The following is a 27953-nucleotide window of genomic DNA, read 5'->3' on the forward strand; positions in this document are numbered from 1 at the left end:
AAGCCCATAGGGAGATTAGACACAGGCAGAGAAGAGGGTAATGTGAAGATGAAGCAGAAAGAGATTGGAAGATGCTGGCCTTCAAGATTTAAAGTGATCTAACAATAGTCAAAGAATACTGGCAGCAACCTGAGGTTAAAAGAGGCAAAGAGCACCTTCTAGAGAGTCTCCAGGAACGGTGTGTCTCTTGCCTATGACTTGGTTTGGACCTAATTTCATAGTTTAGGACCGCAGAACTGTAAAAGAATAAATGTCTGTTGTTTTAAGCAACTGAATTTGTAGTAATTTGCTACAATAGTCACAAGAAACTAACATAGGGTCCATAGAATTTATTTAGTGCAGTGGTTTCCATACATTTTTAGCAGCAAGTTTGTTCCGTTCTTTTTTCTCTTCCTACTCACTACAATAATTTCTGTGCCTATCTGGAAACTATCTTTCCTAATTTGCCAATAACCACTCTTATTTCTCAACTTTAATAAGCACTGGTTCTTATTAGGACCAACATAATTATAATAAATTATAAGTAAGGAGAAAATAGGCCAGATTACATACATTTTACATATTCAGGGTCTGCAAGTCAGAAAATTTAATAACTGTTCAAGGACACACATTAACTGCCATAAAATGATTCAAATATAGATTTAGACAACTCAAATGACATTGTTCTTTGCCCCCAAACTACAAAATATCACAAATTACAATCCACCATGTAAGGGCTATACATATACATCATCATCATATATTTATAAATTCTTATCCAGCCAACTTACATACATATCTCTTATCCTAAGACCTAGGCGTAAATAAAATGGTGAAGTCATGTATGATAAAGCTCCATGAATTCCATCCTCAATATGGTTATGAACAACTTGGACTCCAACATTTCTAAGTCTTGTAACATACATAAGTCCATCGTCTCTTAAGACATCATGTTGACAAGTAAGAATATAGGTTAGTGGCAAATTCTGTAACTGAGAATCATTGGCCAACAAGGGTAATGCTCTGCTGTCTGTAAGTCCTGGCAATGAATAACTAAGTCCTCCAAGAATTGGTTCAGTATACACATAGTCTTTTCTATACTTCTCAGGAAGAAGAATACTCCAGTTAACAAACTTAAACAGATGTCTTGACTCCAGAGGCATGTGTTGGTTTCTTCTCATTGCCCGGGGAAGGGCTTCATCCTTGGTGAAATATAAGCTCACCAGTTTTATGGCTACATCCCTGGTCAAAACTATACCATGCTCATTTTCTCGGTGAGATGGCAAATAAGAATCTGTTATCTGTAGGCCAGGGTAAAGTAAGACTTGCATCTTGATTTTATGTTTTATTTCAGCATCATTCTGCACCTGAAAATATATGGTAATATTCTGTAATACAAAATTTTCCAAAATACCAGGAGAATAAAATTTAATCTTAATTATCTAGCAGTCATGAGATAAACAAATCTACATAAATTAATGTGATATATCATAATTATTTTTACAATATTTAAAATATATTTCCATGGCATGAAAAAAAATTCAAACCAATTTAAAATTAAAATTTTAAAAATATTGATTTTGTGTGTGAGGAAAAAAGGAGAAAGAATAAGAGAAGAGGGGGAAAGAGACAGAGAATGTACAAGGCAAGAGAGATATGCAGGATATTTTGGTCAAAAATCACAAATGAAAATGATCCAATTCCAAAGATATTTCTAGGGGAAATTGACAGTACAAATAAGTTTGTAAAAATCCTTCTTAAATAAAGTAGCCAGAGTGAGTTGAAGAAATAAATATAGCTATTAAATCATATTATTTCATTATAGAATCTAAAAAGAGTCTTAAAATTTTTAGAATATGTTCTTTGGCAACAAGGTAGACATTACCAACATCATACCATAATTTTTAAGAAACATTATCCCAGTGCAAAAGCACATGGACCAAGGTGAAGAAAAATAAAAAGTCAATCAACAGATATTTTATGAGAATGATGCAGTGTTGAAGAAACAAAGGAAGAAAATTATGACAAAAATTGATGTGCATAAGTTTGATACGCAAGGAAAAAATGTGAAGTACTTAATAAGGAGTGCCTTTTCTTTTCCAAAGAGAAAGGCATTTGAGACCTCACCTATGACCCTGCAGACTGCAAGAGAACACCTTGAATTAATCTCCCAGGAGTTGTTGCTTGGCTAGAGGCTGGCATCTGGACAAATGAAAATACCTGCTGCTGCTCCAAGTGAAAACCTCAGGACCACAGAAGGTACCTCTAAATCAACCATTCACCACAGTGATTAGCTGAACAGAAAGGAAAAACTAAATTGAAGTCCAAGAGGTACCTCAGAAAAGGAAATGGTATCCTACCATCTCCACAACGTACTTCCAAGATGCTAGAGGTTTAAGCTCCACAACGTACTTTCAAGATGCTAGAGGTTTAAGCCCCACAACGTACTTCCAAGATGCTAGAGGTTTAATGAGTGTAGAATGAAAATGAACCAAAATAAAGTTAACTTACAGAAACCTTCCTAGATCCCAAATCTCTCTGCAGTGCCCTTAGGTTGATAACTTACTAATCAAAGATGGCTATCAATAGCCCACCCTCAGTCATCCTACTCTCCATCTCGCTAATCTAGGAAAAAAACCAAACAAACAGAGAACACATAAACAGGGACAGGTCAAAAAGTGTCCATCAATACCCTTGCCTGACCCTACCTTTCCTTTCTGGAATGCCATATGGAATAAATCACTTCAACAAATGTGTCAGTATTTCCCATTTCTATGTTCCCCATTATGTCATTTGTTACTTTGCCATTCAAGGCATTTTTCCTCTCTAATATTCTTCAAAACCCATGCTAAAGTCAGTTCTCTTCAAGATACTGGAAAAGCACCTGAGTCAGGTTCTCTGAGATTGGCAATTTTGCCATAGTGTTAACAACTATGTTATTTATCTGGTGTGTTTCAGATATTTTCTACACATTTTATATATACTCATAAGCATATATGTGTGATTATGCATGTGAATACCTGATCAAAGGAAACTCTTCTTTTTTAAATTCCCAAACCTCTATTACCTCTTTAAGACCAATTGTCATTTTTCCTTTATTATACAAAAATGTACATGATTAATCTTTCTACTTGGTTTTGAATTTCACAAACACTGACATGATACCTGAGTTGTCATTGTACCCCTTATTGGACATAAGATAATAAATCATTAATATTATACAGGAAAATCATTGAAAAATGAATATTTTAATAATATGGAAACCATAATATTATAAACCATAATATCTGATTTATAATTCTTTTAACAAGACACTATATCTGGAGCCAGGAATAATAAGATCCGAGAAACAGTAACAAGTATAAGACAAGTAGGTCCTAAAAGTAACGCTGAATGATTGACCTATCTATAGCTTAGTTCTTTGCTCCTAGACCTATATGGTCCCGAAGACAACGAGCTAAGCAAAGTTCAAAAGTATGCATAAACGTTAATACTAAACCAAAACAAGCCTAGAATGGAGCATTCTATAAAATGGAAATGAAGAGATGGATATATATTTCTGATTTTGTGGGTAACTAATATGTACTTGAGTGCAAAAAAATATGTGACATTCCTCTCAGGATGTTATTACTTTGTAAAGAACAAGAATGAAAAAGTAAAAGATGAAAAAAGTTGAGAGAACATATCTAGCTCATGGCAATGTCCTTAGAGTTTAGACACTGGTAACTGATTGCTGCTGTGTGCCTCATACCTGAGACTTTGTGCCCTTGAAGGTTAATTGTCACATTACCAATCTGCAGCTGAGGGGGCCCTTGCAGATCTGAGAAATGAGATACAATCAATACTGGCTTCTGCAGAATACTGAGCCTGGCAGTCAGGCAGGAGGGGAAGGCATGCAGAGGGGGCTGCTACAGGAAGTATGCCAACCTGGGCAGGTAGCATCTTGTGTCCCCATACCCATCAGAACCTACATCTTTTTGTAGAACAGGAAGCACAAGATTGATACCAGCCACTCAAACTGCAAACCATGCCATAGCTAACAGTGTGACCTCAATTATCGTGGATTAAGAAAATAACAGGTGGCCAAACCTAAACTCTGCCCATAACAAGGGGAAAAGTCCTTGGGACCTGAGTGAGGTCTGGGGCTAATCTGTGGGAATCTTTTCTGGACACTCCCCTTTGATTTGAATGCCTTTCCACTCATTGAACAATTTATTTATGAACCCTATAATAAGAATGAGTAGGAAACATTTACCAAATACTAGCAACATGTTGCAATATTATGCTAGAACTTACAGGAGATACAAAAAAATTATGAAACCTATACTTTTCTAAGTTATACTTTCCAAAATGCTTTCATATTGTTGCAAGATTTTATCCTTATAACCTCTGCTTATCCTTTCCAGGAAGTCTTCGTCCACTAACCTTACCTTGTTGTTTATATATCAGTTTTTTCTTTTTTTTTGTAGAGATGGGGTTTCATCCTGTTGCTCCTAATGACTAATGAAGCCAATCATCATCTCTTTTGGCAATGTCCTTAGAGTTTAGACACTGGTAACTGTATTTCAAATTTCTATTTCCAGTTTTATCATATTTCCAATATAATAAAGACCTTTGGACAGCTAAGTAACTTAAAGATTGTGGAAGAGTTTAAGTAAAGTCCATCCTTATTCTTAATCTTTTTCAACAAAGAACATTATTTTCATGAAAACACAATGGATACTCTGTATTTGAACTTTCCTTTATAATTAAACATGATTAATCCTAAACTTATGGTGTTTACAGTAAAATTGTCTCATATAAATTATTTGCTCTGCCCCTCCTTTATTAAGTCACCAAGTTTGAATCTCTAATTGGTTCAAGTTATAGGTTGTGTTTTTCAAGTTACAGGCCATGCCACTGGTATGATTGTCATCAAGAAAGTAATTTATTTATACCATGAAGAATGGTCTCCTAAGTTTATACTTTTGAGAGCAAAATTTGGGACCCAGTTCATGACAATCTGCTATGCCATGCTAAAATGCTTGGAGTAAACATGTTGACCAGCACCATTTTCACTCCTACATCAGTGTTTTCATTCACAAACAACCCACCTGGACAGCATGAATTGGGAGTGGTGGCTGAAAGGAAGTTGGTAACAAAGTCAGAGAAGGGATGATCCATGACTTCATGTCCTGTGTCATTCTATGACTAAACTGCTTCAAAGCCCATTCGAAGCAGTAATCTGCCATGGACACCTGTGCTTGACCTAAAGTCAACTCCAGAGAGTCTGAGGCATTACTGAATCCTCTCCCATTTCCCAAGGGCCCTGTGCCCATTCAAAGGACATGGCACTTTCCTAGAGAATGATAGTTTCCGCTGCCAGAGGAACATATTGCAGCCCTTGCACTTTGCCCCTCATCATCTACTATGCTTCTCAATCCAGTTACTGGTTCACAAGATACCCTACCATCTAGCTCCCTGGTTTGAGTGTGTGTTATTCAAATTCCTGCATGCCCACACCAACTTATCCATGGCCTGTTAACCATGTAAGGATGGATTTACATAAAATGATAACTTGTTATTTGAGGAGTTCCTACATTGCTATTGATAAGTATTGCTCACCAAACTTAACATATCTGTCATTTTCAACCCAGAGCATTCAACTTCATAGCAACTGTGACTGCTATCCCCACTAATTTTCCTTTCTATCAACTACCCCTAACAACCTCAAACCTGATTCCACCAATACACAACCAGCCAATGAGTATCTTGATAAACTATGAACCAGCATGAAGAAATTCGAATATGGGAGATTTTTTTGGCCTCATCCAAGCATGCATGTTCCAACCATGCTGGAAACTGCAAAACTCCCACACGGGCTAGACAGAGTGCAAGATAATCAGCCTGCTCTCCTCCTTGCAGGTTAATCTTGTCCTTTCCTGATACTTATTCTTCCCCTAAAATCCCACTTCCCACTTTGTGTCCTAAAAGTATGACAGTAAAACAGATTATATCACTCAGAAGTGCAGGACTCATGGTGATACCACTTCCAGGTGCAAGTAACAGAAGACAGATGTTTCTGCTTCTGATGGATTTCAGGCGACCTGTATAACACTGAATGATGGTATTACACAGAGGTAAACAAACAAAATAATAGAAACTAACATACATATTATCTATGTATGGGACATCACCCCATGTCCAAGAATGCTGTATGTCAGTCATATTTTTCTAAAAATCATCACCATTGATTATAATTTCTGATTAACATTTGCTATTAAACTGTTTTTAAAGAATTTTTTTATATTTTTAAAGAAGTGTCACATATGTAATATCATATATAGCCATAGAAATATTGGATGCCATAGAAATATTATTATAAATAAGATGATAAGGCTTTATTACCACCTTATGACAGAAGATACGAATTAGAAGCAAAAGTATATTTAGAAAGACCAAAGCTATAAACCTAAATAAGTAGAGGTATCGTATATCATAGCTTCCTCTTTAAATTACCTACACTGAAATACTTATGTTTTAGAATATCTAAGAGAGTAGGACTTACTAATTACTTCAAAATATCAAATAAATTCCCATTATTTTATGAAAGTAAAAAGAATATCTCTGATCCTAAATAAGAGCAATGCACACATTATTTTAAAATAAAATGTGGCCATGAAATTGGATTTAAGTGATATGATTAGAATTTAGAAATACTTTTTCCTCTTAATTAAAGATTAAGGCACCATGTCCACAAAAGTTTTCAAGCTATAGTGATCATCCAGATCATTGTGACCAGCGAGCCACATTAGTGAGTTTAGGACACATCATGTGATGTTGCCAGAAAATCTAGCAATAATAGGTATAAGATATTCATTTCTTCTCAATAAAGAATGCAATTGAAAAATGACAGGATAGTATATGTGTCCTATTCCATGAGAAAATCCTTTTATAATGTGAATGGAAACAAATGAGTCATTTTTTATATATCTCTCAGTGGTGATTATTGATACCGAATTTTTAAAACCATAATCTATAACATGTTGTCGATCACAGGATCATGAGACGTTGGAAAAAATGAGCTCTATAATCATTTCAAAGTAAAAGTTGATGCCTATGACCCAAAATAAAAACAGTACAGGGAATAAAGTTTTTCAATGAAAATTTAATTCATGTAGAAAGTTTAGCAGTCCATGAAGAACAAATAACTTAAAGCATAATCATAAAAGTAAATAGGAAAGGATAAAGAAAATCACCTTTTTAAATGCTCATGAAGTACACTGAGTTCTTCTGCAGTCTGTTCATCTGCATGCTGCACTATGTTCCCTCTGAACAGATAAATCAGAACATCTAAATAGACACTGTTCTTATATAATTAATTAAGAAATAGAATGACGTTCTCTTAGAACGCACTCATTAGACATAAAACTCATGTTCTATTAGAATTCACTCATTCCTTCCCTCTGAAGGGTATAATCTATTCATGAAGGATCCACCCTCCTGCCCCAAACGCCTCTCACTAGGCTCGGTCTTTCAACACTGCCACATTAGGGATCAGATTTCAACATGAGCTTTGACTGGGAAAGACCAATAGAATAGATATTATATATGTTTAAGAAATAGAAATAGAATAATTTAAGAAATAGAGTGATTTTTATTCACTTTTGTGCTGTCCTACAGATTTTACTGAGAATCACATCTCTATTTGGTGCCTGTGTTACTAAGTATTGTCCTGCTGAAAAGTTATAAGGTAGGGTATCACATTTTCATGAATCTGTATGGCTACATCCAATTGTTATTTCTTTTTTCTTTCTTTCTTTTCTTTTTTGTTGTTTAGAGGCATGGTCTTGCTCTGTCACCCATGTTGGAGTGCAGTGGTGTGATCCTAGTTCACTGCAAACCTCGAACTCCTGGGCCCAAGCAATCCTCCTGCCTCAGCCTATTGAGTGGCTGGGACTACAGGAGTGTACCACTACCCCTGGCTATTTTTATTTTTTTGCCTAGACTGGTCTTGAGCTCCTGGCCTCAACTAATCCTCCCCACTGGGCTTCCGAAAGTGCTGGGACTACAGGAATGAGCCAATACACCAAGCCCAATTGTTGTTTCAGTTATGCTTGCTACACTTGCAAAGCCAAGTGAATGTTACAAATGTGCAAGAAGAAATTAGAGGTGTGGTAAGATGTTGCTTAATCACTATTGGGTAATTGTTGGAGCTTTCAGAATCTCTACATTCCCCAAACCGGTTTCAGATGAAATTTTAGACCAGACTGCTATACAATTTTACATAGTAATTAGTATAATAATCTCTAAGCAGGGCATTCTCCAATTTTTACCCTCTATCACACTCCTCATTTTACTCTAGCAAGATCTTTTAAATAAATGACATTATTTCAAGTAAATAGCAAACAAGTTCATGCTGGAAGAGTCCTCAGGAATCAACATGTCTAATGGTTTGCAAATTTTCTTCTTGGCAATGAAGCCCGCTTTTATTTTTCTCCTAAGAACATTTACTTAGAGCTCTAAACATGAAGGGCAACTAAAGTGGAACAGGTTGGGTTGAAAGGAGGCCCAGGCATAGAACCAAAGGTGAGGCTTTGTTATCACGGCCATTTTGGTTTCACAATAGGATTTTGTGTGTATGATGTCATAGATTAATATATACATATAGGCATATGTATATGTATTTGTATGTATATGTATGTATGTGCATATGTACTTATATATGTATGTATAACATATATTTCAAGTGTATATGTATGTAAAATATGTATGTATATAAACTTCTTCCTGTGCTTTATTCCTGAATTTTATAATACTTAAGAGGAAAGAAATTTTAAAAAATAAATAGAGAGGCACCTAGAGTAACGTTTTGGTTCAAGTTTTTATAACTAAAGTCATATTTTAAAAAGTACAGAGCAGTGTTTCTCAAAAAGAAGTCTGAAGAAGACCAGTTTCATCATTGTTTTAAAATAGAAACGTAAGAGAATGAAGAATAAAAATTACATGAACATCTCAACGGATGCATAAAATGGCTTGACAAAATGCAATATCTTTTCATAATACAAAATCTCAACTAATTATGTATAGAGGAAAGTACCTCAACATAATAAATAAAGGACATATACACAAGCTCACAGCTAACATCATAGTCAGTGGTGAAAAGCTGAAAGCTTTTCCTCTGAGATCAGGAACAAGACAAAGATACCCGTTCTCACCGTATCTATTTAACAAAATACTAGAAGACCTAGTCAGAACTGTTAAAAAACAAAAACACAAACAAACAAAAACATAAATAAAAAGCATCCAAATGAGAAAGAAGTAAAAATGTCTGGGCCGGGTGCGGTGGCTCACGCCTGTAATTCCAGCACTTTGGGAGGCTGATGCAGGCGGATCACGAGGTCAGGAGATCGAGACCATCCTGGCTGACACTGTGAAATGCCGTCTCTACTAAAAATACAAAAATTAGTTAGGCATGATGGCGGATGCCTGTAGTCCCAGCTACTCGGGAGGCTGAGGCAGGAGAATGGCATGAACCCAGAAGGCAGAGCGTGCAGTGAGTGGAGATCATGCCACTGCACTCCAGCCTGGGCAACAGAGCGAGACTCTGTCTCAAAAACAACCAAACAAACAAACAAACAAACAAACAAAAGTGTGTTTGCAGATTACATGATATCAGATACAGAAAACCCTAAGACTATTAAAAACCTGTTAGTACAAGTAAATAAATTCAGTAAAGTCGCAGGATACGAATTCAACATTCAAAAATCACTTGCATTTCTGTATACTAACAACAAACTATCTTAAAAAGAAATTTTAAAAAATCCCAATTCAACAGCAACAAAAATAAGTACATAAATAAAACACTAGGAATAAATTTAACCAAGGAGGTAGAAAGATCTATACACAGTAAGCTATAAAATATTAAAGAAAGAAATTGAAGAAGACACAAGTAAATGAAAAGATTAACCATGTTTCTGGGTCCAAATAATTAATATTGTTAAAATGTCTATACTACACAAACCAATGTACAGATTCAATGCAATTCCAACCAAAATTTCAATGGTATTTTTTACAGAAATAGAAAATTCATATAGAACCACAAAAGACTGAATAGTCAATATAATCTTGAGTAAAAAGAACAAACCTGGAGGCATGACAATCCCTGATTTCAAAATAAACTGTAAAGCTACAATAATCAAAACAGTATGGTACTGGCATAAAAACAAACATATAGACCAATGGAACAGGATAAAGAGCTAGGAAATAAATTGTTGTCTTAGTTCAGTTAGTGCTGCTGCAACAGAATGCCTGAGACTGGGTAATTTATTTTAAAAAACTGTCTCACAATTCTAGTGGTTGAAAGTTTCAAGATTGGGTATCTGCATCTCATAATGGCCTCTGGCTGCTTTAATCCATGGCTGAAAGAGAATCAGGAATCTGCATGTGCAAAGAAATCACATGGCAAGAAAGGAAGCAAGAGAGAGAAACCAAGGAAGCCAAATTCTTTTTAATAATCTGCTGTCTCACAAATTAATTCATTCTCTGGAGAGCAAGAATTCACTCATTCCTTCCCCCTGAAGAGTATTAATCTATTCATGAGGGATCCACCCTCCTGCCCCAAACACCTCTCGCTGGGCTCAGTCTTTCAACACTGCCACATTGGGGATCAAATTTCAACATGAGCTTTGACTGGGAAAGACCAAGCTATAGCAATGGTCAATTGATCTTTGATAAAGGTGCTAAGAACACACAAGAGGAAAAGACAGTATTTTCAATAAAAAATGTTGAGAATTCTGTATATCCACATGCAGAAGAATGAAAGTGGACATTCATTTCATTTCATATACAAATATCATCTAGAAATGATGAATCAAAGGTTTAACACTTAATATAAAACTGTATAGCTACTGAAAGAAAGCTTAGAGAAAAATGTCTTAATATTGGTCTAAGCAATAATTTGGGAGGTATGACTCCAAAAGTACAGGCAACAAAAGCAAAAATAGATATATAGGATTGCCTCAAACTAAAAAGCTTCTGCACTAAAAAAGAAACAATCAACAGAGTGAAGAGACACTCTACAAAATAGAAGAAAATATTTCAAACTATAGGTTCAATAAGGGGTTAATATTCAACATGTATAAAGAACTCAACTAAATGGCAAGAAAACAAATAATCCAATTTAAAAATTGGAAATAGAACTGAGTAGATATTTCTCAAGAGAGGATGTACAAGTGGTCAACAGGTATACAAAAAAGTGTTCGACGTCACCAATTATCCAGGAAATGCAAATTAAAACCCTAATGACATATCAGTTAATGCATGTTAGAATGGCTACTATCAAAAAAGGGAAAAAATAATAAGCATTGGTAAATGTATAGAGAAAAGGGACTTCTTGTACATTGTTGTTGGAAATGTCCATTAGTGTATCCGTCATGGAAAACAGTACCAGATGATTCAGCAACACCACTTCTAGCTATATATCCAAAGGAAACAAAGTCAATAACATGAAGAGATATCTGTACTCGCATATTCATTGCAGCAGTATTCACAGTAGCCAAGATATGGAATCAAACTGTTTGTCAGTCGGATAAACGGATAAAGAAAATTTGGTGTGTGTGCGTATATGTAGATACACACACACAAACACACACAATGGAATATTATTAAGCCTTCAGAAAGAAGAAAATCCTATCATTGGTGACAACATTGATGAACCTGGAGGTCCTTACACTGAATAAAATAAGTGAGGTGAAGACAGACAAATACTGCATAATCTTGCTTATATGTAGAACCTGAGAAAGTTAAACCCCTAGAAGTGGATAGTAGGTGGTGGTTATGAGGAGCTGAGGATATAGATGCAAGGGGATGGAGATGGGGAAATCGGGGAGATGTTGGTGAAAGATTACAAAGTTTCAGTTATGCAGGATGAATAAGTTCTGGAGATCTAACATTAAGTGCGGTGAGTATAGTTAATAATGCTGCGTACTGAAAATTTGCTAAGACAGATCTTAAACATGCTCACTATACAGAAAAAATAAATGGTAACTATGTTAGGTAACGAGTATGTTACTTAGCTTGTGTTAATTGTTTCAAAATGCATACATATATCAAAACATCATGTTGTACATCTTAAATACATATGATTTTTCGTTTTCAATTGTACCATAATACAACCTTACAAAAGAGAAAAAAAAAAACCAGAAAATAAGAGAGTTGGAATTCTTCCCAAATTATTTAATGAGGCTAGTGTAATTTTTCTCTCAAAACCTGACAAAGACAGGAGGCAGAGGTTGCAGTGAGCCGAGATCGAGCCACTGCACTCCAACTTGGATGACAGAGCAAAACTCCATCTCGGGGAAAAAAAAAAAAAAAAAAAAAAACCTGACAAAAAGTGTTAAAAAATGAAGACTAATTTCAAAAGTACAAAACATCTAATGAACTAGAGCAAACAGAAAGCAGCAATGTATAAAAATTTTAATTCATCATGACCAAGTAAGGCTCATGCCTAGAATGTAAGCATAATTTAACATTTAACGTTTAAAAGTCAATTGGCATAATTTACCACACTAAAAGAATAAATAAGAAAAGTTACACGATCATCTCAATAGCTGCATTAAAATCATTTGACTAATTCAACATCCATTTATGCAAAAACTATCAGCAAACTAGGAGTAGAAATAACTTCCTCAATCTGACAAAAGCTAACTAGTAACTTCAGGTAATACTATATTTATTGATGAAATATTGAAAAATTTCATCCGAAAATACAAAGCAAGACAGTTATATTAAATATTTTACTAAAGGCCCCAGACAGTGCGCTAATAAAAGAAAAATTAAAAGGTGTAAGCACTGGGAAGCAAGAACTAAAACTGTCTCTAGTCATTGAAAATATAATTGTATAGAAAATCCTAGGAAACGAAAACAAAAGCAAAAACATAAACAAAACAAAGAACACTAGAGTTATAAGTGAGTTATTGAGGATATGACGGGAAAAGGCCAATATCAAAATCGATTGTATTTCTACATAGCATAGAAATAAGTTCCAAATTCCTAATTCCAATATGTTCCAAATAAACATTCAGAAAATACTATTTTTAATAAAATGTTAAAAAAAATCTCAGGGTAAAATTTGGGAAAAGATTTCCATGATTTTTACACCGAAAATAGCAAAATGTTGCTAAGAAACTGAAGGGGATCTAATAAAAGTATGAGACATGCCATGTACATTAATTGGAAAACTCGATATTATTGAGATGTCAGTCCTCCCCAAAGTTATAGACTCAATGCAATCCTAATAAAAAATCAGTTAGTCTTTCTTTTTAAAAATTGGTAAGATAATCTAATATTTTAATGAGAAAGATATGGAATACTAGAAACATTTTTTTTAAAGAAGAACAAAGTTGAAGTCAGTGTAGTATTGGCAGTAGGATAGACATGTATATCAATGGAACAAAAGAATCCAGAAATAGTTACACTAAAGTTAAATAAACGTTTACTCAAGTGACACTGTAATTCAATGGGAAAGAATGGTCTTTTCAACAAATGGTACTGGAAGAACGGAATTATCTATAGAAAAAAAAATGAGCCTCAACTTCTACCTCGTATCATAAAAACAAATATAATGTACCTGTTGAGTGACCGCTGTTGCTAAATTGCCCCCAGAACTGTCTCCTGAAATGCAGATTCGGGTGGGATCCACTCCATATTTTGTGAGAATTTTTTCCAGAAGAAAAAATTTGACTGCAGCAAGGCCATCTTCAAACTGAGCAGGAAAGTGGTGTTGAGGAGCTAGCCTATAACTTTATAGAAACAATAATAAAGCATTTACAGTTGTATCTGTCCATTTAATTCTCAAATACCAAATAGATGCAATTTTATGCCAGCCTTTCTTGTTCAGTGTTCTAAAAATCAAGCCTAAGTTTTCTACTAACTCTTGATTAAAATGAAAATTATTTTAATAAAGTATAAGGTCTTCAATCTTGTACCTAAAGTCCATGGATGGCATTATTTGTGAGGAGTCAGGGGAGTTTTATGAACTTCCTAAGAATTGTAAGCAAAATTTTTAGTCCAAGTGTGTTTTAGAATGGAGATGGTCTATGGCTTCCGTCATATTCTCAATATAACTTGTAATCCAAACACTTTTTTATAACTCTTATTTAAAAAGCACAATGGATTGCAGATCTGAGAGCATATTGTAGGCAGCGTCGTAGTTTATCAAGGTCATTTAGGTAAAAGTTTTACAAGCTGACGGTGCATATACTTCATCACGGATAATATCCAGTAGTTATTACTAGATAAAAATTTTGAAATATAAATAAAATTTAAATATGCCAGAGAGCTTGCTTATTTCTGGTAAATCCATTTGTAAGGCAAATTATCACACAATTCTTTTCATGGGCACAAATAGATTTTTTTCCCCAGTATATGTAGACTGGTAAAACAGGAAAATACCTCTAGTAGCCTATTTGTAGAGCTTTTCCTTTTTGATCTTCAGAATGCTAAAGCGTGTATATTTCTATAGCCAATAGGAAGTGCTGGTAATAGGGTTCTTAGAATTTTATTATAAGCTATCTAGAAAACTCTAAGTAATTTGTAGCTTAGACATAGATGTGTACCAAAAAGATGTTGGTATCTTTATTTAAAATACAGTGGATTTATATTTTTTTAGACAAAGAATGACACAAATTGTAGGGATTTGATAGAATGTATAAGCCAAGTACGAACTTATATTATTATATCAAAACAGATATAAAGTAGTATTTAGATTACTTCAAAAGCGATGAAATGAAACTTTTCTTGCCTGCTCAAATACAATCCAATATCCCAAATGTGTAATAGCTAATATACTTCCTTCTGTCCAGCTATGTTACTTGGGACACTACTAGAGCCTTATAGGACCTGAGTCTTACATATCTAGAGCAAGTGTTTCCAAAACTGCTTACCCTGGGGTATCATTCAGATATTCTGACAATCACAGAAAAATAATGGGACACTGAAACTCTTTGAGGAGCGGTCTATGATGCAAAAGGTGACAAGTAAAATATATTAATTTAAAAAACTATATTTGAAGCATAGCTGACTTGATGTGGGAATCAAACCTCTACATGGTAAAGGCAAAAATCATAGTAGCCACAAAAAAAAAAAAAAAAAAAAAAATTCTCTTACTCCACACCTACAACGACAGCATCAAGTGTGTTTGCAGTCCATCTATTCAGGAAGTCAAAAGCCCTCTGTTCTGAAATGAAGAAATAAACATCAAAGTATTTCCTGTAATTAGAAAGCAGTAGAAACAGTTACAGATATGAATATGAAAATAACTGTGGTTTGTGAATATCACATAGGAGCTTTTGTTTCCACCCCCTATTTCCAAGCAGATGGACCTGCATCCACATGGCACACTCTCCCGTTCCTAGTCTTTTCAGCCACTCTCTCCAGGGAGAAAAGGATGACTTTACCGATTATTTTGGGGAGGATAAACTAGAATAGGTTCAGCCTATTGTAATTGCGTCTTGACATCTGCTGTCTGTACACAATGACCCTTCCCAGGACCCTTTGTATCCTGGTGCATTTTACTTCATCTGAAATAATGGTAATGTTTTGACTTACATTTATGTGAACTCTGTAAGTTTTTAATTAGTTCAGAAGTCAGAGGAAAAAAAAGTAATAGTATGTATTAAATCTCTAAACATGGTTCTTCAAAACCTCTGTCTTCTCTGAAGATGCCACATAATAAAATAGCCCAATAACATTGGCATTAAGACAGAGTCTAAGGAATAATAACCAGATATGAGAGAGCCTCTGGCAGGTCCGTGTGAAGACTTGATATACATATGAGTTTTGACATGCTTGACGTACAAGCCATTGACTTTCCCCAGACACATAACACACACACACACACACACACACACACACACACACACACACACCCCCCTTTCCCCAGGTCCCCACATATCCTATTTACCAGGGCCCTGGCCAAGCACATTGGCAAATTCTGTGACATCTGCTGCTGCTTTATTTACCACAAGATCCTAGAAATCCAGAGAATTCTAGAGTTGTGATCAAATTCCAGACTTTTCTGGACCTTCTCTTGCACATTAACAAAACTGCAAAGTAAAAACTAACCACTGGGTATATATATAACCTGGAACACAGGAAAATAAGTCACCTAGTCTTTTAAATAGACAAAAATAACGTTTTCTTAAAGATTAAGTTAATTTTCAAGAAAAAGCCATGCATAGATAAAGACCAATATGTACAAGACCTAAGAACTCTCTGAACTTTACCGTGTTAACAAAAGACCATATTTTCTATTTTTTTTTTTAAATCTGCAGATTAGGGAGACATAGCCTTCCATGGAAAACAAAAGTGTGCTCCAGAGACCAAAAAGAGGGTCTGTGGCTTAAATATGGAGAATCAGCTGGCGCCCCTCAATCAGAATCAGATCTATATATGTAAATAAAGGATTCAAACTTATTCAAATAGTTCAAAACAGCTGATTCCTGATGGGGTGGTTTCCAAGCCCCAAACTGGAAGTCTGTTAGATACCCCTTTCAAGCAACCGGTGGGAGGAGTTTTCTAGTCAAAGTGTTTCAGCTTGGAAACATCTTAGCTCAGAGGCACAAACGGAATGTTTGGATCTGCCTTCTCTGGGAACAAAGGGATGTGTGACCCCCCTTTTCTCACTCATTATGGACACTGAGTTCTTAGTATCATAATTTGGGTATCTTTATCAGCCACAGGGAGTCCATTTCATCCAGAGAACTTGTGGTCTTATTTCCAGTTTCATTTCATAACCAACATTTTCCTGTATTTCTTAGTTCTCAAAGCAACTTTGATATGTTTTAGAGAAGAAAAAAGAGGAAGCCTGGGGGAAAAGAAAGAAAATCAAAATTTGCAAATACTAGAAAATAGTTATAATGTCTTTTTTCTTGGTGAAAAAATAGAAAGTATCTAAGTCTTTTCCAGTTTATTCACATATGTTTGGGAGATCTGAAAACAAATAATGTGTAAATATAAAACCAAAATATTGAAAAAAGACATCTAGAATTTAGCTAAGCGGAATGCTGGAATGTCATATCCTGAATAATAATTCCCACAGTTTTAGAAATTATTGATCACAGTCATTGCCTATTGTCTTTGCATTGTAAAGTAATGTAAAGTAATTACAATTACTTTATAAAAGTAATAAAAAAATTATTTATAAAAAACAAAAGTAATTACAATTACTTTACATTGTCAGTAATAAGAGATATAAACCTCATAATCAGGAATACTTTTTAGTATTTTTCAAAGTGATATTTTCCGATCGGTGGCCATTTCTTTTATGCTTACTCAAGTCCTAGGTAATATGTACATGAACACTTGGATATTTCATAGACCTCAAAAAACTTCCGTGGAATGAATGCATTTCTTTGGAGAGAATTGAGGCAAACTTGGTATTTATCTTATCAAGAAAGCAGGTTATTCTGACCATTTTAATGCATGATATAAATTAAATTATAGATGAAATCTAATTTATTGAAAACATAAAGAAGGTAAAAAAATTCATAAAAGAAAAGAGTTAGAACATTCTGGATAATAATCCCTCTAGAGATCATCAGATGTCCCTCTCATTCACTCTGTGTGTACTTTTTTTCTTCACAAAAACATTTATTGGATAATCACTGTATGAAAAATGCCTAAAAAGACAAGTAGGGAACTTAGACTTTATGGGAAGAGCTTACTATCACATAGTACTATTTTGTGCTTTCTTTTTAAAGTCAATACTAATGACTGCATTCTAAGTCTTACTACTGTTTATATTATGTTATCAATAACTGCAAACTTGATCTTGTAGCAACCAATAGCAAATGCTTTTGACTGTTAATTAAAACATCTGCATCCCCTCAATGTTTCTGCTCCAAATTCAGATCCCAAGAAAAAAAGTTTTAGTAATTGACTTTATATCCTATTTTCATTTGATATATATTCATTCAATATGAAAGCTAAGGATAATAAAAAACAAAACAAAACAAAAACTGAATTTAAAATCCCCTTTGCCAAACATATGTCTATGTCTCTTTATTAGATATCTAACATTTATATCTATACTTATCCATATCCAGACAAATATATATATAGATGTATATATCAGTATAAGTGTGTATATTTATATAAAATAGTTCTTATATCAAAAACGTAGAGCCAGCTACACTTTTTCCTTACACAGTGAACTTACTGGAACTTCCAAAACAAAAACCACCACCATGAAAATATATTACAGCTCGCCTTCGGGTTTCTGACTTTCTTTTTGGCAAGTACAATCGTACTGGAATATCAACAAATGTTGTATCAGTCACTGTGATGTATTCATCTGAAAGTGGTTGGGTATAATCCAGCCTGAATATCATGGATATAAACTCTTCATATCTCATAATACCCATATTTTCAAAACACATAGCCTGTAAGAACAAAAAAAACAAAATTAAATATTTAGATATGTAAATTACACCAAATATATATAAAAAGAAGGTTAAAAAGGAAGAAAAAGTAAGCAAAGTAAACAAAAAGAAATAGACTATTTATAAATATTATTTCCAAATAATACTGTAAAGATCTTATTGCATAATCTTCTTGCCCTTGAAAATCTCAAATATCTGGCAAGCTGGCCGAATAGGAACAGCCGCAGTCTGCAGCTCCCAGTGAGAGCAATGCAGAAGGCAGGTGATTTCTGCATTTCCAACTGAGGCACCCAGTTCATCTCATTGGGATTGGTTAGGCAGTGGGTGTAGCCCACAGAGGGCGAGCAGAAGCAGGGTGGGGCACTGCTTCACCCAGGAAGTGCAAGGAGCCAGGGGACCTCCTTCCCCCAGCCAAGGGAAGCCATTGAAGGACTGTGCCACCCAGCTGAGATACTATGCTTTTCCATGGTTTTTGCAATCTTCAGATCAGGAGATTCTCTCGTGTGCCTACAACACCAAGGCCCTGGGTTTTAAGCAAAAATTGGGTGGCAGTTTGGGCAGACATGGAGCTAGCTGCAGGAGTTTCTTCTGTACCCCAGTGGTGCTTGGAGCTCCAGTGAGACAGAACTGTTCACTCCCCTGGAAAGGAGGCTGAAGCCAGAGAGCCAAGAGGTCTCGATCAGAGGGTTCCACTCTCACGGAGCCCAGCAAGCTAAGATCCACTGGCTTGAAATCCTCACTGCCAGCACAGCAGTCTGAAGTCAACCTGGGATGATCTAATTTGGTGTGGGGAGAAGGGTCTAGCATTACTGAAGCTGGAGTAGGTGGTTTTCTCCTGACCCTGCTAAGGAGGCTGGGAGGTTTGGACTGGGTGGAATTCAGCACCACGTAGCAAAGTGTCTGTGGCCAGACTGCCTCTCTAGGTTCCTCCTCACTTGGCAGGGCATATCTGAAAGAAAGGCAGCAACCCTGGTCAGAGGCTTACAGATAAAACTCCCATCTTCCTGAGACAAAGCACCTGGGGGAAGGGGACGCTGTGGGCGCAGCTTCTGCAGACTTAAACTTTCCTGCCTGCTGACTCTGAAGAGAGTAGCTGATCCTGAGAAGGAGGAGTCTCCCAACACAGTGCTTGATCTCTGCTAAGGGACAGACTGTCTCCTCAAATGCGTCCTTGACCCCTGTGCCTCCTGACAGGGAGACATCTCCCAGCAAGGGTCAACAGACACCTCATACAGGAGAGCTCTGGCTGGCATCAGGATGGTGCCCCTCTGGGATGAAGCTTCCAGAGGAAGGAGCAAGCAGCAATCTTTGCTGTTCTGCAGCCTCCACTGGAGATACCCAGGCAAACAGGGTCTGGAGTGGACCTCCAGCAAACTGCAATAGACCTGCAGAAGAGGAGCCTAACTGTTAGAAGAAAAACTGACAAACAAAAAGCAACAACATCAACATCAACAAAAAGGACCCCCACACAAAAACCCCGTCCAGAGGTCATCAGCCTCAAAGATCAAAGGTAGATAAGTCCATGAAAATGAGGAAAAACCAGCCCAGAAATGCTGAAAATTCCAAAGACCAGAATGACTGTTTTCCAGATGATCGTAACTCCTCTCCAGCAAGGGCACAAACGTGGATGGAGAATGAGATTGACGAATTGACAGAAGTAGGATTCAGAAGGTGGGTAATAACAAGCTCCTCTGAGCTAAAGGAGCGTGTTCTACCCCAGTGCAAGGAAACTAAGAACATTGATAAAAGGTTATGGGTACTGCTAACTAGAATAACCAGTTTAGAGAAGAACATAAATGACCAGATGGAGCTGAAAAACACAGCACAAGAACTTTGTGAGGCATATACAAGTATCAATAGCTGAATCAATCGAGTGGAAGAAAGGAGATCAGAGACTGAAGATCAACTTAATGAAATAAAGTGTGAAGACAAGATTAGGGGGAAAAAAGAATGAAAAGGAACAAACAAAGCCTCCAAGAAATGTGGAACAATGTGAAAAGACCAAACTTACGTTAGATTGTTGCACCTGAAAGTGACAAGGAGAATGGAATCAAGTTGGAAAACACACCTCAGGATATTATCCAGGAGAACTTCCCCAGTATAGAAAGACAGGCCAATATTCAAATTCAGGAAATAGAGAACACTGTTAAGATACTCCTTGAGAAGAGCAACTCCATGACACATAATCATCAGATCCTCTAAGATTAAAACAGAGGAAAAATGTTAAGAGCAGCCAGAGAGAAAGATCAGGTTATCTACAAAGGGAGGCCCATCAGACTAACAGTGGATCTCTCTGCGGAAACTCTACAAGCTACAAGAGAGTGGGGACAAATATTCAATATTCTTAAAGAAAAGAATTTTCAACCCAGAATTTCATATCCAGTCAAACTAAGTTTTCATAAGCAAAGGAGAAATAAAATCTTTTCCAGACATGCAAATGCTGAGGGATTTTGTTGCCACCAGGCCTGCCTTACAAAAGGAAATATGGAGGAAATATGGAAAGGAAAGAAATGTGGAAAGAAAATAAATATGGAAAAGAAAAAGTGGTACCAGCCACTGAAAAAGCACACCAAATATAAAGACCAATGACACTCTGAAGAAATTGCATTGACTAATGTGCAAAATAACCAGCTAGCATCAGGATGACAGGATCAAATTCACACATAACAATGTTTACCTTAAATGTAAATGAGTTAATGCCCCTATTAAAAGACACAGGCTAGCAAATTGGATAAGGAGTCAAGAGTCATTAGTGTGCTGTATTCAGGAGACCCATCTCACATTGAAAGACACACATAGGCTCAAAATAAAGGGACGAAGGAAGATTTACCAAGCAAATGGAAAGAAGAAAAAAAAAAAAAAAAGCAAGTGTTGCAAACCTAGTCTCTGATAAAACAGACTTTATACCAACAAAGATCAAAGAAGACAAAGAAGGACATTACATAATGGTAAAGGTACCAAAGCAACAAGAAGAGCTAACTATCCTAAATATATCTGCATCCAATATAGGAGCACCAGGTTTCCTAAAACAAATTATTAGAGACCTTCAAAGAGACTTAGACTCCCACACAATAGTAGTGGGAGATCTTAACATCCCACTGTCAATATTAGACAGATCAATGAGACAGAAAATTAACAAGGATACTCAGGACTTGCACTCAGTTCTGGACCAAGTGGACCTAATAGTCATCTACAGAACTCTCCACCCCAAATCAACAGAACATACATTCTTCTCAGCAGCACATAGCACTTTTTCTAACATCGACCACATAGTTGCAAGTAAAACACTCCTCAGCAAATGCAAAAGAATGAAAATCATAAAAAACAGTCTCTTGGACCACAGCACAATCAAATTAGAACTCAGGATTAGGAAACTCACTCAAAATCGCAGAACTACATGAAAATTCAACAACCTGCTCCTGAATGACTACTGGGTAAATAACTAAATTAAGGCAGAAATGACAAAGTTCTTTGAAACCAGTGAGAATGAAGAGACAATGTACCAGAACCTCTGGGACGCAACTAAAGCAGTGTTAAGAGGGAAATTTAGACCACTAAATGGCCACATCAGAAAGCTATTGGTCTGAAATAGACACCCAAACATCGCAATTAAAAGAACTTGAGAAGCAAGAGCAAACAAATCCAATTTTTGAAAAGATTAACAAACTAGATAGACCACTGGCTAGACTAATAAAGAAGAAAAGGGAGAAGAATCAAATTGACACAATAAAAAATGATAAAGGGGATATCACCACTGATCCCACAGAAATACGAGCAAGCATCAGAGAATACTATAAACACCTCTATGCAAATAAACTAGAAATTCTAGAAGAAATGGATAAATTCCTGGACACATACACCCTCCCAAGACTAAACCAGGATGACATCAAATCTCTGAATGGATCAATAACAAGTTCTGAAATTGAGGCAGTAATTAATAGCCTACCAACCAAAAAAAGCCCAGGATCAGACATATTCACAGCCAAATTCTACCAGAGGTACAAAGAAGAGCTGGTACCGTACCTTCTGAAATTATTCCAAGCAATAGAAAAACACGACTCCTCCCTAACTAATTTTATGAGGCTGGCTTCATCCTGATACAAAAAACTGGCAGAGACACACACAAAAAAATTTCAGGCCAATATCCCTGATGAACATAAATGCGAAAATACACCATAAAATATGGGCAAACCAAATCCAGTAGCACATCGAAAAGCTTATCCACCACGATCAAGTAGGCTTCATCCCTGAGATGCAAGACTGCTTCAACCTATGCAAATCAATAAACATAATGCATCACATAAACAGAACCAATGACAAAAAACTCAATCGATGTAGAAAAGACTTTCTATAAAATTCAACATCCTTTCATGCTAAAAACTTTCAATAAAGTAGGTATTGATGGAACATATCTCAAAACAATAAGAGCCATTTCTGACAAACCCATAGCCAATATCATACTGAATGGGCAAAAGCAGGAACCATTCTCTTTGAAAACTGGCAAAAGACAAGGATATGCTCTCTCACCACTCCTATTCAACACAATATTGGAAGCTCTGGCCAGGGCAATAAAGAAATAAAGCATATGCCGATAGTAAGAGAGGAAGTCAAATTGTCTGTTTGCAGATGACATGGTTGTATGTTTTGAAAATCGCATCGTCTCAGCCCTAAAACTCCTTAAGCTGATAAACAATTTCAGCAAAGAAATATGCAAAATCAATCATTGTGCAAAAATCACAAGCATTCCTATACACCAGTAATAGACAAGCAGAGAGCCAAATCATGAGTCAACTTCCATTCACAATTGTTATAAAGAGAATAAAATACCTAGGAATACAACTTACACGAATTATGAAGAACCTCTTCAAGGAGAACTACAAACCTCTGCTCAAGGAAATAAGAGAGGACACAAACAAATGGGAAAACAAATTCCATGCTCATAGATAAGAAGAATCAATATCATGGAAATGGTCATACTGCTCAAAGTAACTTATAGATTCAATGCTATTCCATTAAGCTACCATCAACTTTCTTTGCAGAATTATAAAAAACTACTTTAAATTTTACGTGGAATCAAAAAAGCACCTGTATAGACAAGACAATTCTAAGCAAAAAGAATAAAACTGGAGGCATCATACTACCTGACTTCAAAGTATACTACAAGCCTACAGTAACCAAAACAGCATGGTACTGGTACCAAAACAGACATATAGACTAATGGAACAAAACAGAGCCCTCAGAAATAACACCACACATCTACAACCATCTGATCTTGGACAAACCTGACAAAAACAAGCAATGGGAAAAGGACTCTCTATTTAAAAAATGGTGCTGGGAGAACTGGCTAGCCATATGTAGAAAGCTTATACTGGACCCCTTCCTTATACCTTATACAAAAATTAACTCAAGATGGATTAAAGACTTTAATGTAAGACCTAAAACCATAAAATCCCTAAAAGAAAACTTAGGCAATACCATTCAGGACATAGGCATGGGCAAAGGCTTCATGACTAAATCACCAAAAGCAGCTGCAACAAAAGCCAAAATTGACAAATGGGATCTAATCAAACTAAAGAGCTTCTGCCCAGAAGAAGAAACTATCATCTGAGTGAACAGGCAACCTACAGAATGGGAGAACATTTTTGCAATCTACCCATCTGACAAAGGTCTAAATGCCAGAATCTATGAGGAACTTAAACAAATTTGCAAGAATAAAACAAACCATCAAATAGTGGGCAAAGGATATGAACAGACACTTCTTAAAAGAACAAATTTATGCAGCCAACAAACACAAAAAAGAGCTCATCATCACTGGTCATTAGAGAAATACAAATCAAAACCACAATGAGATATCATCTCACACCAGTTAGTATAGTGATCATTAAAAAGTCAGGAGACAATAGAAGCTGGCGCGGATGCAGAGAAATAGGAACACTTTTACTCTGTTAGTGGGAGTGTAAATTAGTTCAACCATTGTGAAATACAGTGTGATGATTCCTCAGTGATCTTTAATCAGAAATATCATTTGACCCAGCAATCCCATTACTGGCAATATACCCAAAGGATTATGAATATATCTACTGTAAAGACCCATGGACACTTAATGTTTATTGCACCACTATTCACAATAACAAAGACTTGGAACCAACCCAAATGCCCATCAATGATAGAATAGATAAAGCAAATGTGGCACATATACACCATGAAATACTATGCAACCATAAAAAGGAATGAGTTCATGTCCATTGTAGGGACACGGATGGAGCTGGAAGCCATCATTCTCAGCAAACTAACACAGGAACACAAAACCAAACATCGCATGTTCTCATTCATAAGTGGGAGTTGAACAATGAGAACACATGGGCACAGGGAGGGGAACATCATGCACCAGGACCTGTAGGGAGGTGGGGGGAAAGGGGAGTGAGAGCATTAGGACAAATACTTAAGGTATGCAGGGCTTAAAACCTAGATGACAAGTTGATAGGTGCAGCAAACCACGATGGCACGTGTATACCCATGTAACAAACCTGCACGTTCTGCACATGTATCCCAGAACTTGAAGCGAAAGACAAAAAAAAAAAAAAAAAAGATAAATCCTTGTGTATAAAAAGAAGAAAATCTCAAATATTTAGTATTTTAGGCTGAGAGCTGTCCTATTCAAAATCCATTAATTTACTAATAGTTTTTTTATGCTGCTGTAATTATTTTTGATTTGTAATTTTTTTTCAGGGAAAAAAACCCATTTTGTAGGCATGCTGTCATGTTTTCTTTCTTCAATGTTCATTTTATTTAATTCAAAGTTTTAAATATTGTCATATGACCACACTAGTAATAATCCAAATTTTTTGGCTTTCAATGACAAAAAGATTAGTGCACTTTTCTCACACTTAAATTCCATATTTGAGGTCCTTGAAAAAAGTTGCCTTTGGTATTTCTGACCAGCTTTTCCAGGACTTTTGTGTTATGTCACTGGACAGTTTACTCATAAAAAATCTTAAAAATTACATGGTTGATAACACAGTAAACAATATTAATTATTATAATTATTCCAAGGAAATTAAGGTATTTACAGGGCAATTGAGAGCATCTAGTCACTATACTTTATTTTCTTAATTTTAATTTAATTTTTCTTTTTTTTTTTGAGATGGGATCTTGACCTGTCATCCAGACTGGAGTGCAGTGGCATAACTTAGGCTCACTGCAACCTCCGCCTCCTGGATTCAAGTGGTTCTCCTGCCTCTGCCTCCCCAGTAGCTGGGATTACAGGCGTGCGCCACCAGAGCTGGCTAATTTTTATATGTTTAGTACAGATGGGGTTTCCCCATGTTGGCCAGGCTGATCTTGAACTCCTAGCCTCAGGTGATCCACCTGCCTTGGCCTCCCAAAGTACTGAAATTACAATCGTGAGCCATTGTGCTAACCCCTATACTTTAGTAACCAGGAAGTATGCAGAAACTCTAAGTTGTAGCCAGTAAATGTCAAAGCCAAGTTTGCATCCATTTAAACCAGTATCTTATGCTACTGCTTACTAGCTGATTGACATTAAGAAAATTACTTTCTGTAGCTCAATTTCCTTGTCTATATGATAGTAATAATAATAAATCCTTCAGTGGGCTATAGTGGGGTTTAAAGAAGTTAATGGTCTGCGATACAAATGAGATAATCAAGGAAGGAAAGATAGCATTTTCTCTGTGGAACTGACACTTGCTTACCCACATGTGCTTACTCAGGAAGTAAGAGCATTGGAGAAAAGTTATGGAGAAGGTAAGCCTCTAGAAGTGATTACAAGGGAAAATATTAGCAGATATCAGAAGGAGCTGACTGTGGTTTCACAAAACAAATGTATTGTTTGCTGTACAAAGCATCAAAAGACAGCCTTTCCTTCTTAGACCATGGATTGCTCGTTTCTTTCTGATCATCTTCTGCTGTTGCCTTCTCCTTTGAGCCTCTTATTGTTACCCTTTCTGGAAGCTATCTGGCTTGGCAGAAAGTGTATGGGTTTCAAAATGAGACAGTTTAGAGTTCAAATTATGGAGCTGTTACTTTTTACCTGCAGGTGCTCTTCTCAATCTCTTCCCCCACCCCATAACTAGATAAAAATAATTGCAGCATATTGGGAAATCAATGGAAGTACATATTATACAAAGCCTACACAATTTAAGAACTCAAAAATATTAGTTTCTAATCCTATCTCTTCCTTTTAAAGGAACTATTTTTGCATGAATTTATAATTAATTCTGCACATGCCCAGTCAGATAATCCCTGAAAACCAGCAATTTAGAATTGAAGATGGACAATTAAAGCCATTAAATAGTAAGAGCCTTAAATTAATATCAATGAGTTACAAATATCAATAACGTATATCTGAACAACTAAAAGATAATTATGGGACTAGGTTGTTCCTGAAAGTTCAAATTTAAGTCAAATTCTCAAACAAACCTCAAAGCCATTTATTTTATACATGTCACAATAAATTTATTGTATACATGTCACATTTAGACATAAAGTCTTAGAAGTGAGAATTCTGTCTCATTGTTTCGCACAGATGTAGGAAGTTTTATTTACTTAATATTATTTAATTAATTTACTCAAGCAATGGTTCTTTCAAAATGGTGATATTAATACTATTAATAAAAGAGTTCATAAGCATCCATTTTTCATCAATAAGTCATCCCAATATCGAACAGAAAAAAATGTTAACCTTACCGTAAATGTACAAGTTTTAGCGATGGCATCCAAGGCCATTATTTTCCAGCTTTCTTCAATGTTGTCTGGCATGGGTGTGTAAAAATGAGAGACAAAAATAACACAGAGCAGTCCCAAACAGAGAGCTTTTAGCATCATAATATCCCTTTTTCCAGCTTCTTCACAGTACTGAGATTAAAATTTTTCATAAACACTGAATAGTAACCAGTAGAGCAAATGTAGACTTGGGAACTCTCTCAGGTAATGTGATCGTCTTAACAACATGAAGCTAATTTTCAATTCAAATGTTACAGTGTCACTAGTAACTTGTTTTGCAAGCACACAGACTGGAACAGATGTCATAATTCATCAGGGTGTGCATGCATTATTATCATGCAATTTAATGCTCTTACAGTGTTTCTTCGTCCTGTGATACCATCATCAGCCCAAAACAACTTTATTATTGAGACTTAAATCAGAACCTAAATGAAAGCACTGAATAAGTCATGAAGCAAATTTTAGTGGTTGGGTGGTGGTTGCAACAGGTTTTAAAAACAGGTTTTTGTTTTGTTTTGTTTTTTGTTTTTTAAGTTTGCTGATATTATGTCAAAATCCAGGCTAATGCCATTATCATGGATTATTAACCATGTTAACAAAACTTTCTTGTGGTGGAACAAGTTTTGGGTTAAAAAACAAGGGATGAGGGGGCTTGTTCGAGTTCTGGTAAGCATCAAACTGGAATTTTTCCATAGACTAAGCCAGGAAGCTCAGCGCAATTATCTGTTTTTTTAGAGGATTACATAGTATGATGATGACCTTTATGTGTCAATTTGACTGAGCTAAGGGATGCTCGTTAATAGTAAATAG

The 27953-nt window shown here is 35.9% G+C and overlaps 1 protein-coding gene across 1 annotated transcript; it reads right to left on the reverse strand.

Annotated features, from left to right (window-relative positions):
* Nucleotides 1-562: 562 nt before the first annotated feature.
* Nucleotides 563-27365, reverse strand: AADACL2 (arylacetamide deacetylase-like 2). Its single transcript, XM_011972745.1, has 5 exons — nt 27108-27365; nt 18179-18401; nt 15127-15196; nt 13589-13760; nt 563-1346 (listed from the first exon to the last, which is right to left on the reverse strand). Exons 1-5 carry the CDS (start codon nt 27243-27245, stop codon nt 744-746), a joined length of 1206 nt encoding a protein of 401 aa, XP_011828135.1. The 5' UTR covers nt 27246-27365; the 3' UTR covers nt 563-743.
* Between the last annotated feature and the right edge of the window lie 588 nt (nt 27366-27953).

This window comes from Mandrillus leucophaeus, unplaced genomic scaffold (assembly GCF_000951045.1).
Source record: "Mandrillus leucophaeus isolate KB7577 unplaced genomic scaffold, Mleu.le_1.0 Scaffold130, whole genome shotgun sequence".
NCBI lineage: Eukaryota > Metazoa > Chordata > Mammalia > Primates > Cercopithecidae > Mandrillus > Mandrillus leucophaeus.

What these genes read in the sequence shown, in the direction of transcription:
- AADACL2 (XM_011972745.1), bottom strand. Translation starts at nt 27,245, where the DNA reads ATGATGCTAAAAGCTCTCTGTTTGGGACTGCTCTGTGTTATTTTTGTC. An exon ending in CTAAAACTTGTACATTTACG is followed by an intron (nt 18,402 to 27,107) that starts GTAAGGTTAACA and finishes TTGTTCTTACAG; the next exon opens with GCTATGTGTTTTGAAAATAT. An exon ending in GCTGTCGTTGTAGGTGTGGA is followed by an intron (nt 13,761 to 15,126) that starts GTAAGAGAATTT and finishes GTTTCTATAAAG; the next exon opens with TTATAGGCTAGCTCCTCAAC.